General features: G+C 47.6%; 2 protein-coding genes across 14 annotated transcripts in view; both read left to right on the top strand.

The window, feature by feature from the left end:
- KIAA0586 (KIAA0586 ortholog) overlaps nucleotides 1-3,881 on the top strand; it is a 119,484-nt gene extending 115,603 nt beyond the window's left edge. For 5 of the 10 annotated variants that reach the window (XM_071809774.1, XM_065839351.2, XM_065839350.2 and 2 more), the window contains exons 38-39: nucleotides 2,800-2,859; nucleotides 3,693-3,881. The gene's annotated coding sequence lies outside the window, so the exon portion shown is untranslated. The remainder of the gene's footprint in view (nucleotides 1-2,799; nucleotides 2,860-3,692) is intronic. The other 5 variants (XM_071809767.1, XM_071809768.1, XM_071809769.1 and 2 more) reach the window with 3 other exon arrangements.
- Nucleotides 3,882-4,042: 161 nt separating this feature from the next.
- Nucleotides 4,043-13,961, top strand: DACT1 (dishevelled binding antagonist of beta catenin 1). Of its 4 annotated transcripts, none has more exons than XM_065838664.2 (4): nucleotides 4,043-4,476; nucleotides 6,826-6,958; nucleotides 8,588-8,650; nucleotides 11,319-13,961. In XM_065838664.2, the coding sequence occupies exons 1-4, from the start codon at nucleotides 4,132-4,134 to the stop codon at nucleotides 13,061-13,063; spliced, it is 2,286 nt and encodes a 761-aa protein (XP_065694736.1). In that variant the 5' UTR covers nucleotides 4,043-4,131; the 3' UTR covers nucleotides 13,064-13,961. The 4 variants fall into 4 exon arrangements, with proteins under 4 accessions (XP_065694736.1, XP_065694734.1, XP_065694735.1 ...); XM_065838662.2 differs by having other exon boundaries at nucleotides 11,205-13,961; XM_065838663.2 differs by having other exon boundaries at nucleotides 8,588-8,743.

The following is a 13,961-nucleotide window of genomic DNA, read 5'->3' as shown; positions in this document are numbered from 1 at the left end:
GAGATGGGGGTCAGAAACTCTTGGCCCTTGTCTATGTGTTTTTGATTCTCTACCCATCATACCAACCACTACTTTCTCAGAGCTCCTTTTATATTACCACTGGCAGCCACCTGCTTTTTCTTGTAAGCTCTGCGGGGCAAAGACCATCTCTTTATTCCCTATGTATGAAATAGGAAGGGGACACAACATTTCTATCACTTAGTAATATAATAATAAGAGATGAGCCTGGATAGTTGTAAAAGATGAGCCATTTCATAACCACCTCTGTACCAGACAGAATTACGCCTCTCATAACATCCTAGCAACACCGGTCCTCAACCATCATCTCTCCTTCCCTGCAGGTAACTCACTGTCTCCCTCCTTGTGGTTTCTATGTTCAAGTTTAGGATGGGCAATCGGGGATTATTTGTGTCTGGAGGATTTCAGCTGATCGCCCCAGTGAAGGAGTAGCAATTTTACAAAGGAGTGTAAGAGCAAGTCCTGCAGCTGTTGCTACAGGCCAGGAGAAAAACAGAAGACAGTTTTGGACTCTGAGATTTTTTTTCACGTGAGAGTCCTGTTACTTAGTCCATGCTAAGAGTTTTGAGCTGTTTGGTTTGCTGAGATAAAGGCCTCCAAAGGTTGCCCAGTCAGAGCTAATCTGGGGACTGGGGCCTCCCTCTTATCTCAGACTGGTTTTTCACTGGGATGATCGACTGCGGTGTAACTGAGAGGGGAAAAACCAATCTTAGTCTCTTGTTCCTTCTGTGCTTAAAATATCTGTTTTACTTGAGGATGATACCTAGCAAAGGCACCCTTTTCTCCACCTTCTCACCTTATTGTCCTCTTCTGGTTCTGTCTTTCATCTATATTCTATCACCTATGGCCAGACTTTTTGTCTTACTGCTTATGGGCTCTTTATTTTATTGTTTTATTCTATTGTTTTCTTCCTGAGTAAATTAAAGGGACTGTATTTTATGCTCATTCTCTTTGGTCTTTCTGCTGCCTTCAAACCTGGCTTTTCTGGGCTCTCCCTCCTCTTGTCTTCATGCCCTATACTCTGCTGAGCTTCATCCTGGTTAAATACTCTTCTCTGGACCTTCCCTCACTCTTGATGCCTTAGATCGCATCTTGTTTCCATTCTATTATTCACACAATTTGTCATCTCTTGCTGCCTGCTCACTCACACATCTTCTCCCATGCTGTCCAACCCCCTAATCCCACTGCTTCTCTGGCACCTTATTATTCCTTCATCTTTGGGGTGAAACCTGAGCTCCTCTTCTCCAGATTCCCCTTCCCTTCCTCTTTGCTGATCTCAGCCACACATGAGTCTTGTTCAGTCAAAGCTGCATTCTCCTCTCCACGTGACATAGGCAGTTGACTGTTTTGGCAGTTCTTGTGTTTCTTTTCCTTCCTGGAACCAATGCACTGCGAAGGATGAACACAGAAATGTCAGCAGGGACCACGGGAGACTGGCAGCATCTTATACCCTTCAGAGTGGAAGAGGTGATTTTTGGGGGGAGGAACTGGACGCAAATCTGCCAGATGATAAGTGGCAAAATAAATACAACTGAACATTAAGACAGATTTTATTTGGCACTGTAATTTATTTTTGAAGCAACGTCTACTTTGCACAGTGCACAGAAATAGTTGAAATAGCTTTGCATAAATATTGCATGGAGCTTTGCGTACAAACGCATACAAGGCACAGAACTACATGTAGAATCTGGCTAAAAAGGGTGAAGAAAAATGTGGGAGCTCTCTGTTTCCATGTCTGGAGACCTTCTGGTACCCTCTTGGGAAGGCAGCTCTGCATTGCAACGGAGCTTTCAGCATAAACATGCTGGAGGGTGCTGCGTGCCAAGCTCCACGCGGGAGAGAAAGCCATGGAGCAGGTTTTTAGGTCAGCAGTGGTGGCCTATAGATTGTGGGACAGGGACTGAACCTACTTTTCAACCTTTTATAGCTCAGGCACATAAAATAAGTGGAGAGACAACAGTCTGGTACGGGACTTGGTTCTTATATCCAGTTCTGCTTGGCAACCTCAGTCAATCCTTTGCTCTTGGGGCAATCCCTTGTCCTTTCAGTGTTTGTCAGTTTTCTCTGTGGCAGCAATTTCATGGTCTCTTGAATCTGGCAGGAGTTAAATTGTTCCCCAAAGAAGTGGCCCTGCCTTCTCTGGCTGCTTATTCCTGCGCTGCCTCATTTCTCCCCCTTTTGCTGGCACATACACCTATGTCTACATTAGCAACCAGGACAGCAGAGCAGGCATAGATTTACCGAGCTGTATGGGTGTACCAAGGAGCCGCCATCTACGCTGTACGTACTTCATGGGTGCTACTTTGGGCCGGTTGTGTTCTTGTCCCACAGACCAAGTGTCCGTTAATGAACATCCGTCAGTGGCTGGACTGCTTTGGGTGTGCTCCCTTCTTCTGCTTTTGTTTTACCCCAAAGCAACTCAGTTCATTTGTTCCCAAATCCCTCTGCAATGTGAATCGCAGCACGATAAAAAGGAACAATCTATAGAGTTGGTTCAAAAAGGCACGTGTAATCCAAACTAAAATATTAACGTAGATGCACTGTGCTGACACAGCTGTGTGGTGACCCAGCTCTGGGAGGAGATCAAAAGCAAAAAGAAATGGAGCTAGTTTTAGCTTCCACCGTCATCTGAGCTGGTGCGTGTGGCCTCACTTACATTTGGGCCAGCATTTAGGAGGGACCAGGCTTCGTATAAACCGTAGGAGGAAAATGGGTCTCCTTTTTAGAAAGCGTTTTACGTTGATTTAAAAAGACTGTGAAATAATGATCTATACACTACAGGCTCTTGGAACAAGGACCAACACCTACAACGGATGAAGCAGATGTACGGCACACTGCAAGGTATTGTCTGCTGCAAACAGGATGGGAGTGGGGAGACGAATTTCATCTGAGACCTTTCAGTATCACAAACACTCATAATCTTCTGAGGAACAGAGGGAGAGCAAGAAAGGACATTTCATTATGCTCATAATGTCCATGAGAGCGGCTGTATGGCAGGCTCACATCTTTCTAAACAAACCCCATATTGTGAAGGGCTCCCTCAATGCTTTCTTCTTCCTCTTCCATTCTCCCCGCTGAGCACATGCCTGCAACTCAGTTTTTGCTCTATTTTGATACTAACATTTTCCTTTTTTCTTTGGCATCTGCATTTCCACCCCTCCCTCTTTCTACTGTATGCCCATTGAAAACCTAATTGCAGATCCCTTGCTGCAATTAGTGTACATGCTGTTATAAAGTTCCCTTCATTATGGCTTTCTTGGCTTGTTGACTCAAAGTGGCTTTGAAGCAACACCTCGCTGGTGCTTTGATCCTTGTGCCTACACCATGGTCAGGACCCTGGTGTAAGGACTGCCATGTTCTCCTCTGCTTCCCACCTTTCTCTACCCACTCCTTTTCCTTTTAAACAGAAGGAGGGGAGATTCAGACTAGACATGAGGAAGAAATTGTTGCCCCAGAGGGTGGTGAGAGCCTGGCCCAGGTTGGCCAGAGAGGTGGTGGATGAACCATCCCTGGAGACACCCCAGGCCAGGCTGGATGGGGCTCTGAGCAACCTGATCTGGGCGAAGATGTCCCTGCTCATGGCAGGGGTGGCACTGAATGAGCTTGGAAGGTCCTTACACCCTCATGCCAGGATGTTTTGTACCCAGCTGCATCATTTATGTTCCTGTTTTCAGATGTATCCAGCTGTATAAGCTACATGGCATCACAACGTGTTGCTGATGTCCCGTGACTACACCGTGCGGGGGCTCCAGAGGTCATCATTGGAGTTTTCGGAGAGGTCAGTGGGTACCACGCCCGCGTACCCCACCTTCCCACACCCCGCCAGGCGCGGCGGCGGGGGACGATGGAGACGCGGGGCGGGAGGAGAAGGAGGAGGAGGAGGAGGAGGGCGACCGGGCGTGGAGGGAAGGAGGGAGGGAAGGAGGGAAGGGAGGCGGGCGCGGGGCGGCGGTGGGCGGGCGCGGGGCGGCGGCAGCCGGGGAGGGAGCCGGGCGCCCCGCGGCCCATTCGCGACCGGCGGCGGCGGCGGCAGCGCGGCGCTCGGCGGCGCTCGGCAGCGCTTGGCCCCCCGCGGGCAGGGCCTGTCAGCGGCGGCCGCCCCCCTCCCCGGCGATGAAGGCGAACCCCGCGGCAGCCGCCACCGCGGCGGCGGGGCCGGGGCAGGCGGGGGGGCCGCGGGAGCCCGATGCGCGCTGGCGGGAGAAGGGCGAAGCGGAGGCGGAACGGCAGCGCACCCGGGAGCGGCTGGAGGCCACGCTGGCCGGGCTGGGCGAGCTGGAGTACCTGAGGCAGCGGCAGGAGCTGCTGGTGAAGAGCCTCCTGCTGCGGCGGCCGGCGGGAGCGGGGCCCGGGGCGCAGGGCGGCCGCGGAGAGCCGCCGGGAGAGGGACAACCGCCGCCGCGCAGCCTGGAGGAGAAGTTCCTGGAGGAGAACATCCTCCTCCTGCGGAGGCAGCTGGTGAGCGGGGGCGGCGGGGGGCGCCGGGCATGCGGGCGTGTGTCGCCGGGGATGCAGGAGTGTGTCACCGGTGGATGCGGGAGTGTGTAACTGGTGGATGCGGGCATGTGTCGCCGGGGACGCGGGAGTGTGTCACCGATGGATGCGGGTGTGTGTCACCGATGGATGCGGGCGTGTGTCGCCGGGGGGATGCGGGCGTGTGTCGCCGGGGGGATGCGGGCGTGTGTCGCCGGGGGGGATGCGGGAACGTGTCACAGGGGATGCGGGAGTGTGTCGCCGGGAATGCGGGAGTGTGTCGCTGGGGGATGCGCGCCTGTCGCGGTCCCCTCGGGGCGGTGTGACCCGCGGAGGGGCGAGGAAGGGGCTGGGGGCGGCCGCGGTCCCCAGGGGTACATGCCCGTGCCGCTGTCACTCCGGCACAGCGTCCCCAGCCCTCAGGTGAGGGAGCAGCGGCTGCCGGGGACGGAGCCTCCGTGGGTGACAAGTCGATGGCGATGGGACTTTACCGGCGTTTTGCTCGTGGCTGCACAGTTCCCCGCCGGTTTCCCGAGCCAGGCCGGCGGTCCAACTTCCATTCAAGGCAAAACAGGCGCTGCCGTTGCCTTGAATGGAAGTTGGAATCGAGCTCCTGGGTCGCTACCCCGAGAGAAGGCAACGAGCGCAGGATCAGGCCCCTTAAAATAAGGGATGCTTTTGTTGAAAGACGCGCTATGTAGCTGGTGTGGGAAGAGATGGAGGGCGGCATGAAGCGGCAGATCATTTTTCAATGAAAATAGCGTACAGCTGTGCCTGGCGGTCTTTGTGCACGGCTCAGCATTTGCTTTCACCCAGGGAGAAGTTGGACTATGTAATTTATTTGCCTGATTTCTTCTTTTCCTCAACCTCTCTTTTTTTTTTTTTCCTTTTTTCCTCGTTAGCCTTTTAGCGCAGCGAATTTAGGATTATTTCCTTCTTTAAAAGAGAAATGATTTTGCTGCTGAGAAGGGACTGGCTGCTGAAGAGCCGTAGTGAAGGACCAAGGAGTCATTACTCAAAAAGGGGGGGAGCGGGGGTGGATTTGTGGTAGCACTTTAATTTGTGCACTTGACATTGCAGATTGGAACCAGATGCGGTGCTTGCTGGGGGAGGGGGAACACTGGTGGCAATCAGTGGTTCACTTCGTTACTGCTTGAACCCATCACCTCTGCCAGCCTGGCTGGCAGCCAGCTCCCTGCTTCCATCAGAAATTTGGGAGAAGACCTGGGATCGCCCCTTTGGTTCTCCAAGGATGGTGTTAAATGCCAACACATCTTCAAACATCCTCCCTAATACTATTAGCGTTTGCTTTCCCTTTGCCCGAGGACTGGCCCACCCCGGCAGAAAGGTTGTCCTGGATTTAATGGGTTTAGAACTAGTCCAGTTCTGAGCATCGAAACTTTTTGCAATGAGTGTAGCAGAGCACTGCTGGGCACTCACCAAATGATGCACTAAAAAAAGAGAGATAAACCTTCCTCTGGCCTCCCTCACTTTCCCCAAAGCCAGAACAATTAAAGGGTATGAAGCTGAACAGATGATGGATAAGCAACATTATAATACACACAGCGAAACTGATTGCGATGACCGTGGGTTAATGAGTGCGTTACAAAATCATTTCTTACTGCTCATTTTATGCCATCAAATTACCTTCATAAATAACCTTAAAATTCATCTCACAGCAATTTTATACCATTGTAATGGGGGAAGAGGAAGAATTGCTCTTCCTTCTTGCTGCATTGCAAAACTAATGAAAGGGCTGTGATCCCAGTCCTGGGAATCTCACTGTCTATATGGTAAACTATAAGCACATAATGTGCAGCAGAACAAGGCGGGTCCCACATTACAGGCACTTGTTGGCAGAACTGTTTCGTCCCATTGTGTGAACAGATGCGATCTTTGGCTAACATTGCTGAGATGGTGAACATCCCCTATTACACTGGCAAAGCTGTCCTTTCACTGAAGTGGCCCGTTTCATGTGCACAGGTCTGGTTTGGCCATACCATACAATACAGCTTTGTTGTTACAGCTGTGGCCCTGCAAAGTTGCGCTCTGCCAACATAGTGTGTTGGTCTTCCTAAATTATGGAGCGTGCTCCTTATGTAGAACCGGCTGGAAGAGGCTGGAATGAAGTGCCTGCATAATTCTTCAGTTAAGTATTTATCCAGAGTATCTATCTGGAATTTCAGGGCTTTGTTCTCTTTTTTTTTGAATAAAAGTGTATTGACAGGGTATTTCCGCAATGACCAGATGGAGAAGGCTGATTGTCTTTGGAGCCCCTTCATGTCTGCCGCACTGAAGGAGCATCATTTTTTTGTTTGTCCTCTTATTTTCCAGAACTGCTTGAGGAGGAGGGACGCCGGCCTAGTAAATCAGTTACAGGAGTTAGATAAGCAAATAAGTGATCTCCGCCTGGACGTGGAAAAAACGACAGATGAACACCTTGAGACAGACAGTCGTCCAAGTTCAGGTGAGGTCAACATTCAGCGAAATGGAGCCTCCCTTGGTACCTGGAATTAAACTGGCTGTAGGTTGCAGTACTACAGCAGTAAATGTCTATAGCATGTTCACACTCTGATAATTAATGCCTACTAGCAAATTTCACCTACCACTGGAAAGGTTATTGTTTGTAGACAACATATTCAGAGGAGGATTTCAAGCTTAATTAGATTTTTAGTGTTTGGGGCATTTTTTTTTTCAAGGCCACCCACAATTTAGTTCAAAAAGTTCTAGTTCTTCTGCATATTAAGAAGGAGGCTGCAGGAAAAAATGGTGAGAGGAAGCACAACCGGCAGGAGGAAGATGTCAAAATTGATTTTACAGCCAGAAAGGAACGTTAAATCAAACAATCTGATCCCCCATATATTGAATTTTATCCCATTCTAACTGTATTGAAGCCAGTAAGTGGTATTTAACTATGGGGAACCTTTCCTAGAGGCATCCAGACTTTTTCTGAAGGCACTAAAGAGTGGAAAATCCACCAACTTGCAATTGTTAAAACCATTGCTAATTTCTAACTGGAATTTGTCTTGTTCCAGCACTTTTTTCTATGATGCTTTTCTCCCATAGAATAAGGTCTTTTCTAGTACACAGCTTTTTCTCCACTTGGAGGTGCAATACAGTATAATTCCTGACTTTTTTTGATGAGTTAAACAGGTCAAGTTCATGAAGTCATTTGTTTTAAGGCATTTTTCCAAGCTCTTAAATAGCTTTATGGCCCCTTTCCAGTTTTTCAGCTTTTGTTTTAAGCGTGCTGGAGTCAAGGACTAGGCACATTGTTCCAATGTCTTTCTTACCAGTACTGTATAGACTGCTGAAGTGATTTCCCTACCACTGTTCGTTAGTCTCTTTGTACATCCAACAATCTCATTAGCTTTTTTTGCCATATCATTAAGTTTGATTGAGCTGCTTTTCCATGCTGACTAAGCCCTTTTCAGGATTATTGTTTTCCAGGATGCATTCCCATTCTGTAGACATGCCCTGCATTCCTTATTCCTATGAGTACAATTTGAATTTTGATTATGGTATGTCATATTTTTCTTGAGTAGACCCAGTTCACCAGGAAATTAAATTTTCTGTGTCTGCACATTATTTACCGTTTTCCTTCTTTTGTGCCATCCACAAATACCATATTTATCTCCATAACTTTAATGAAAATAATAGATAACATTGCGCCAAACACTTGGTAAAAAATTTGTAGTTAAGTTTAGATGGAGAGCCTGTCTTGGAAGTATAATATGCTATTAAATAAGTGGGCTGCAAAACACAGCTTGGATCCTTCTCACTGAAATCTGAAAACTCATGTAAAGCTTAAAACCCCCAAACCCTGTAAGTGTTAAAAAAAAAAAGTTCAAAATTTCATGCACTAAGTAAAGTTCTGCTTTTTTAATTTTAAGTGCTTCACTTTTAAACTGAATCCTTCATAGCAATAAGGATATTACTAAATTGTGCACTGTTTTTTGGGTGACTGAATAAAATCCCGTAACTAATTGCAATAGAGTAAGCCAACATAAACACGAGCTCGACTGCCTTTCTAGGGACACAAATGGTAACTTTGTGTAGTCATAACTAATATAAATCCAAACTCTTATTTTTATAGGATTTTATGAGCTGAGTGATGGAGCTTCTGGATCGCTCTCCAATTCATCTAACTCTGTCTTCAGTGAGTGTTTATCCAGTTGCCATTCTAGCACTTGCTTTTGCAGCCCTTTGGAGGCAACACTGAATATCTCAGATGGACGCCCTAAATCTGCAGGTATAGTAAAAGCAGGTTGAATACATCGTACTCCAGGAGGTGGCTTTGGCTTTGGAAATACTGCCTCAGGAGTATCCGGGTTGGATTAACCCTTCTTCCTTTCATTTGACATATTATGCTCTGAAAAGATTCCAGTGCCTGTCACATACATGGGTCACAAGGAAGGACCGTTTGCCCTCCGCTGGTCCAGCCTGACATGTGAATATGTTACTCGAAACACATGAAAAGAACATGTGAAAATACGACAGCTGCTCTACCCAGTAGAGGGCAGTGGTACCTACACACATAAAAACATTAATCAGCTAATTTCTCGTGGTTTCCTTTAGAGAATCTTTTTTATTAAATAGTAATTATCAAAGATACCTCAACAGCCATGTCTTCATTAAAGTGACAGAGTAGAATCATAGAATCATTTTGGTTGGAAGAGACCTTCAAAATCATTGCGTCCAACCATAACCTAACTCTAACACTAAACCATGTCTGTAAGAACCTTGTCTGTACACCTTTTAAACACCTTTACAGAGCTAGGTACAGGTTCGAGGAGATCAGGGTACATGTCAGTCTGTCACTTTGTCAGTTCTTATGGTCCTCAACCCCCAGGTGACCATGCTGAGATGTGTCCAGCTTTAATGTAGTATAGGCAAATAGACATCGCAAACAGGGAAATAAATACTTTGTCTCTTAGGCACAGAGCTGTTGAATTCCCTTGGACACTAGGCTGAAGATGCAAGCCTTAATGTGTGGGATGGTTCAACAGGAGGGCAGCTTCTCTCTGTTGTCCAGGAAAGACACTTCAGTAGGGCTTTTGTGATCAAGCATTATTACTTGCATATTCAAAAGCCTTAGTTTACTCTGGATTGTGGAGGATGCTTCTAACAATAGTATTTCCGATCTCCATTCTGCTCTGTAAGCTTAACTTACAGTGATTTGTTGTGAATCATGGACAAAATAATTAACGCTTTTCTAACTCTGAAATGGGCAAACACAGCCTGGGATACATTCATTGTGAGATGCTGAGAAGTCCTCTAAGTTATCCTTTGAGCAACTTGAGGTAATTTAATGCCCTCCGTTGTAAGGTATATGTGAAATTCATCAGCTGTACATAAAAAGAAAAACATACACAAGGATTACCAGCAGATTGCATTGCTGTTTTTTTTTTTTCGGGATATATCATGAAACCCTAAAACTCTCGTTAATCATACCGTCTCACTTTTAGAGCTGAAATTTCACAAGCTGGTGTGCTTCAAAGAAGTCTTTCTGGCAAAATTTCCTGACTCTGACATAGAGTTTAGGAAACAAGGGAAAACGATGAGGTGATCTGGAGGAAGTTCATGCTCCTAACTTCCCTGTTCTTCCTCTCCTGCTCACACAGGAACATAATCTCTATCAGCTAATTTCATCAGCGTTCATGAGACCTCTTGGGAAATAAGCCATAGATAAGTGATGGGCACTGAGCAGTCAAATTTGAGTACCCTGGCTGAAGTTTCTAGCCCAAGGGTAGGAAACAGGACTGACAGCCAGCTGGAAGGATCATTTAGATTGTACCCCTACCCAAGAAAAGGGCAACATAAGCTTAAGAAAACAATAATCTTAGGTGCTTGGATTGAAGGCCTGCTGCTAAGGTTGCTTACCTCCTAAATAAGAGCCATTAAATCTGACTCATGCATCTTGAAACGCACTGGATTTCTCTTACAGAACTCTCTTTGCAGAGCCAAGGCTAGGATGTCAGCTGGATTGACCTGCACTCCTTGTACTTGTGTGGAAAGATGAGCCTGTTTTCTATTCTTTAGCCCCTTATTGCTCAAAAGGAGCATTTGTTATTAGCATTATTTTATATTAAACAATTATGCTGATAGTAATAGTAGCAATGATAATAATATCAACAACAAAATTAAATCTAGATTTTTTTTTTTTTACCCAAGGTATGCTTGGAAAAATCTGGAAGTGAAATTTGTCAATATGCTAAAAAAATTAATTGGACTCTTGTCTATGTATTTTTTGTTTCCCTTTGGATTTAGCAGAGTAAAATATGAAATTCATGTGTGTTGAGGCCCACAGTGAGTTTAGAAGTACTTGTGTAACATATAAGCAGAAGAGACCCTTAAGGACTTCTAAGTGGCTTGGAAGTAAAATAGGAAGCTCTTAGGCAACATAGGCATAGCTTTGAAACCAAAGTACATGTTCTCATTAGAGCTGTGATTTTTATTTTATTAACTATGTAGTCATATTGGGGCAAATCCTAAATAAATGCAGTTATAGGGAGACCCACATAAGAAGAGTGCTGCTTTATATTGCTTAACCGACATCCCTGGTTGCAAGGTTTCTCCTGTTTGAACAGCGCTGCTGTTGTATTGACATTGCATCGTACGTGTAGATGGGACCAGAGTCCTTGACAACACGTGAAAAACGTAGCAGAACTGTCCCTGGCAGGCTCTCTAAACTCTTCTAAAATGCCTTTCAGATCTCATAGGCTGGATGGACTATAATAAGGAAGGCCAGCATGAGGACCAGACTGCAGGCTCTGTCTGTCGCTCTTTGTCCACACCGCACTCAAATTCCCTCGATGTCGTTGCAGATGTACATCCAAAGTACCAGTGTGATCTGGTGTCTAAAAACGGGAACGACGTCTACCGGTACCCCAGCCCACTCCACGCCGTAGCTGTGCAGAGTCCCATGTTTCTTCTCCCCGTGACTGAAAACCCCCAACGAGAAGACGAGAGGCTTGGTTGTGATATTAGCGACGTTTGCGCCGGATCTGAAACGGACTCGGGAAAATCCACCAACGCTTTTCTCCCGCAGGGCTCCTGGCCGGCTCCATGCCCTTCCACCAGCAAGAGGATAGATGGTTACATCTTAAGCCTGGTTCAGAAGAAGACTCACGCGGTAAGGACTAACAAACCCAGGACAAGTCTCAACGCTGATCCCTCCAAAGGGATCTTGAGGCATGGAAGCATGTGTGTCAGGCAGCCTGCGGGGGTGGTGGCTCATGGTAATGTTGTGAACCTGAAGAGCTCCAAGCAAGCGTGCCTGCCTAGCGGTGGGACCACCGCTCTGGACCATGCGGCACCCTCTCCGTTAAAGCAGAGGCCGAGGGAGCCGGCGGGTGAGCAGCTGGAGAGCAGGAAGGCACCTTTGCCGGCGGCTTTCCCACCCAGCGCAGCGAGCGAAACTCAGAGCAAACATCTGCCGAGGGGCGTCAAACCAGCACCTCTGGAGCTCAGCCGCAACGCAGTGGCTGCGGTGGGTGATGTCCCCAAGGAGAACGGCCAAGTCTTTGCTGCATCTCCCAAAGAGAGCCCGGGGAAGCCCGTGGTGCTGCAGCCGGAAAACAGGGTCAGCCAACCTCCCAAAAAAGTCCTGTTGAAGAGCAGCTTGCAGGCAGCGCGCTCCTCGTCACCTGCCATCGAGGAGAGGCCCTCGCTGGATTTCAAAAGCGAGGGATCTTCCTCTCAGAGCCTGGATGATGGGTTGCTGGTGAACGCCCAGTACATACCGGCCCAGCAGCAAAGCGTGAAACTTCACAAAGGCACCCGAAACGTCAAGATTTTGAAAAGCTCCGCGCTGAAACACAGGCCCCACCTCACCAGTGGTCTGGAAAACAATTCACAGACCTTGCGGGAGAAAACCAAGCCGGTTGGCAAGAAGTGCCGCTTTCCCGATGAGTTGGATACAAATAAGAAACTGAAAAAACCCTCCTCGCGGGGGAAGAGAGGCAGCGGCTTGCAGCCGGAGTCAGGTGTCCAGGGCCGGCAGGCTGGCCTGCACAAATCTGCCGTCCGATCCCATGGGCATGGCCGAGAGGTTGTGGTGGCCAAGCCCAAGCACAAGCGGGCCGACTACCGCCGGTGGAAGTCATCGGCGGAGATCTCCTACGAGGAAGCCCTGCGGAGGGCGAGGAGGAACCGGCGGGAAGGTGTGGGGGTCTACTCGCAGGTCCCCCTGCCCTACGTCAGCCCGTACGCCTACGTGGCCAGCGACTCGGAGTACTCGGCGGAGTGCGAGTCCTTGTTTCACTCCACCGTGGTGGACACGAGCGAGGACGAGCAAAGCAACTACACGACGAACTGCTTTGGAGACAGCGAGTCGAGCTTGAGCGAGGTGGAGTTCGTAGGGGAGAGCACGACCACCAGCGACTCTGATGAGAGCGGGGGCCTTATTTGGTCTCAGTTTGTCCAGACGCTCCCCATCCAAACGGTGACGGCACCGGAGCTGCATGAAAATGCGGCGAAGGCCTTTGTCAAAATCAAAGCCTCTCATAACCTCAAGAAGAAAATCCTCCGCTTTCGGTCAGGCTCCTTGAAGCTCATGACAACCGTCTAGTGAGGTGACTTGGTGGAATGTATCTGCTTCTGCTTTTGGAAGCAAGGTGCTTTTGTGTACATATTTCCACAGATTTTTTTTTTTTGTTGTTGTTTTTATACAAATATTTAAAACTTAAGGTAAATTATGTCACTTGTCTTCAGAACTTGGGTGGATACTAGTGCCTTTTATGTGGAAATAAAAGACCATTATACTCATTTTAAAAAAACACAAAAAGCAAACATAACACTGCCATTTCAGTGGTGAGCAGCCTCCAGTGCATGGTATCAGAAGGCTATGAAAAAAGGCCAGTGTTTCTGGAAATGGATCATCCTTGCCTAGTTTTTCCAACTCTGGGTCTTATAGAGGATCTTGACAGCTTAAAGTCATAAGTTTTTAGTGAATAAGGGTGGGGGAGTGTGGGTGGTCTTCGTGCTTTTGCTCGTCCCTTTCTGCTGCTCCTGTTGCCACATCTTGAACTTCTTCCTCCTGGCAGTCTGGCCTGTGTTTCTTTCTTTTCTTGATGATTCTCTTCTTGAAACTCACCCCTGTCCTCCCCCAGCCTTCCCCCCCCCAGGAAAGGGCTCCTGTTCTATCTGTCTCCAAAGTTAAATCGCCTTCTCTGGAGAGCGCTCTGCTCCCGGCTCCTGGGGGTCCCACTGCGGATGGCGGTGCTGTTCAGAGTAAACTGTTGGAGCAGCTGGCCAAGGCTTAGTAATTTCAGTATATTGTGTAAAACTGCTTTTGAAAAAGAAAAACATATGCATGTCACGTGCATGAGTATCAGTAGTTTTAATATTCCTGTTGATGTCCAATTTACTGTACATCATCAATGGTTGTTTTTATATATATATATATATCATTGTGTAAATTAATATAACACATCATATGCTGTAATAAACAGTCTGTTTTAATACTT

Source organism: Patagioenas fasciata, chromosome 5, assembly GCF_037038585.1.
Source record: "Patagioenas fasciata isolate bPatFas1 chromosome 5, bPatFas1.hap1, whole genome shotgun sequence".
Lineage (NCBI taxonomy): Eukaryota > Metazoa > Chordata > Aves > Columbiformes > Columbidae > Patagioenas > Patagioenas fasciata.
Note: the sequence above shows the minus strand (reverse complement) of the source record. Positions and strands in the feature narration are given on the sequence as shown.

What these genes read in the sequence shown, in the direction of transcription:
- DACT1 (XM_065838660.2), top strand. Translation starts at nt 4,132, where the DNA reads ATGAAGGCGAACCCCGCGGCAGCCGCCACCGCGGCGGCGGGGCCGGGG. An exon ending in TCCTCCTGCGGAGGCAGCTG is followed by an intron (nt 4,477 to 6,825) that starts GTGAGCGGGGGC and finishes CTTATTTTCCAG; the next exon opens with AACTGCTTGAGGAGGAGGGA. An exon ending in TGGACGCCCTAAATCTGCAG is followed by an intron (nt 8,744 to 11,204) that starts GTATAGTAAAAG and finishes AATGCCTTTCAG; the next exon opens with ATCTCATAGGCTGGATGGAC.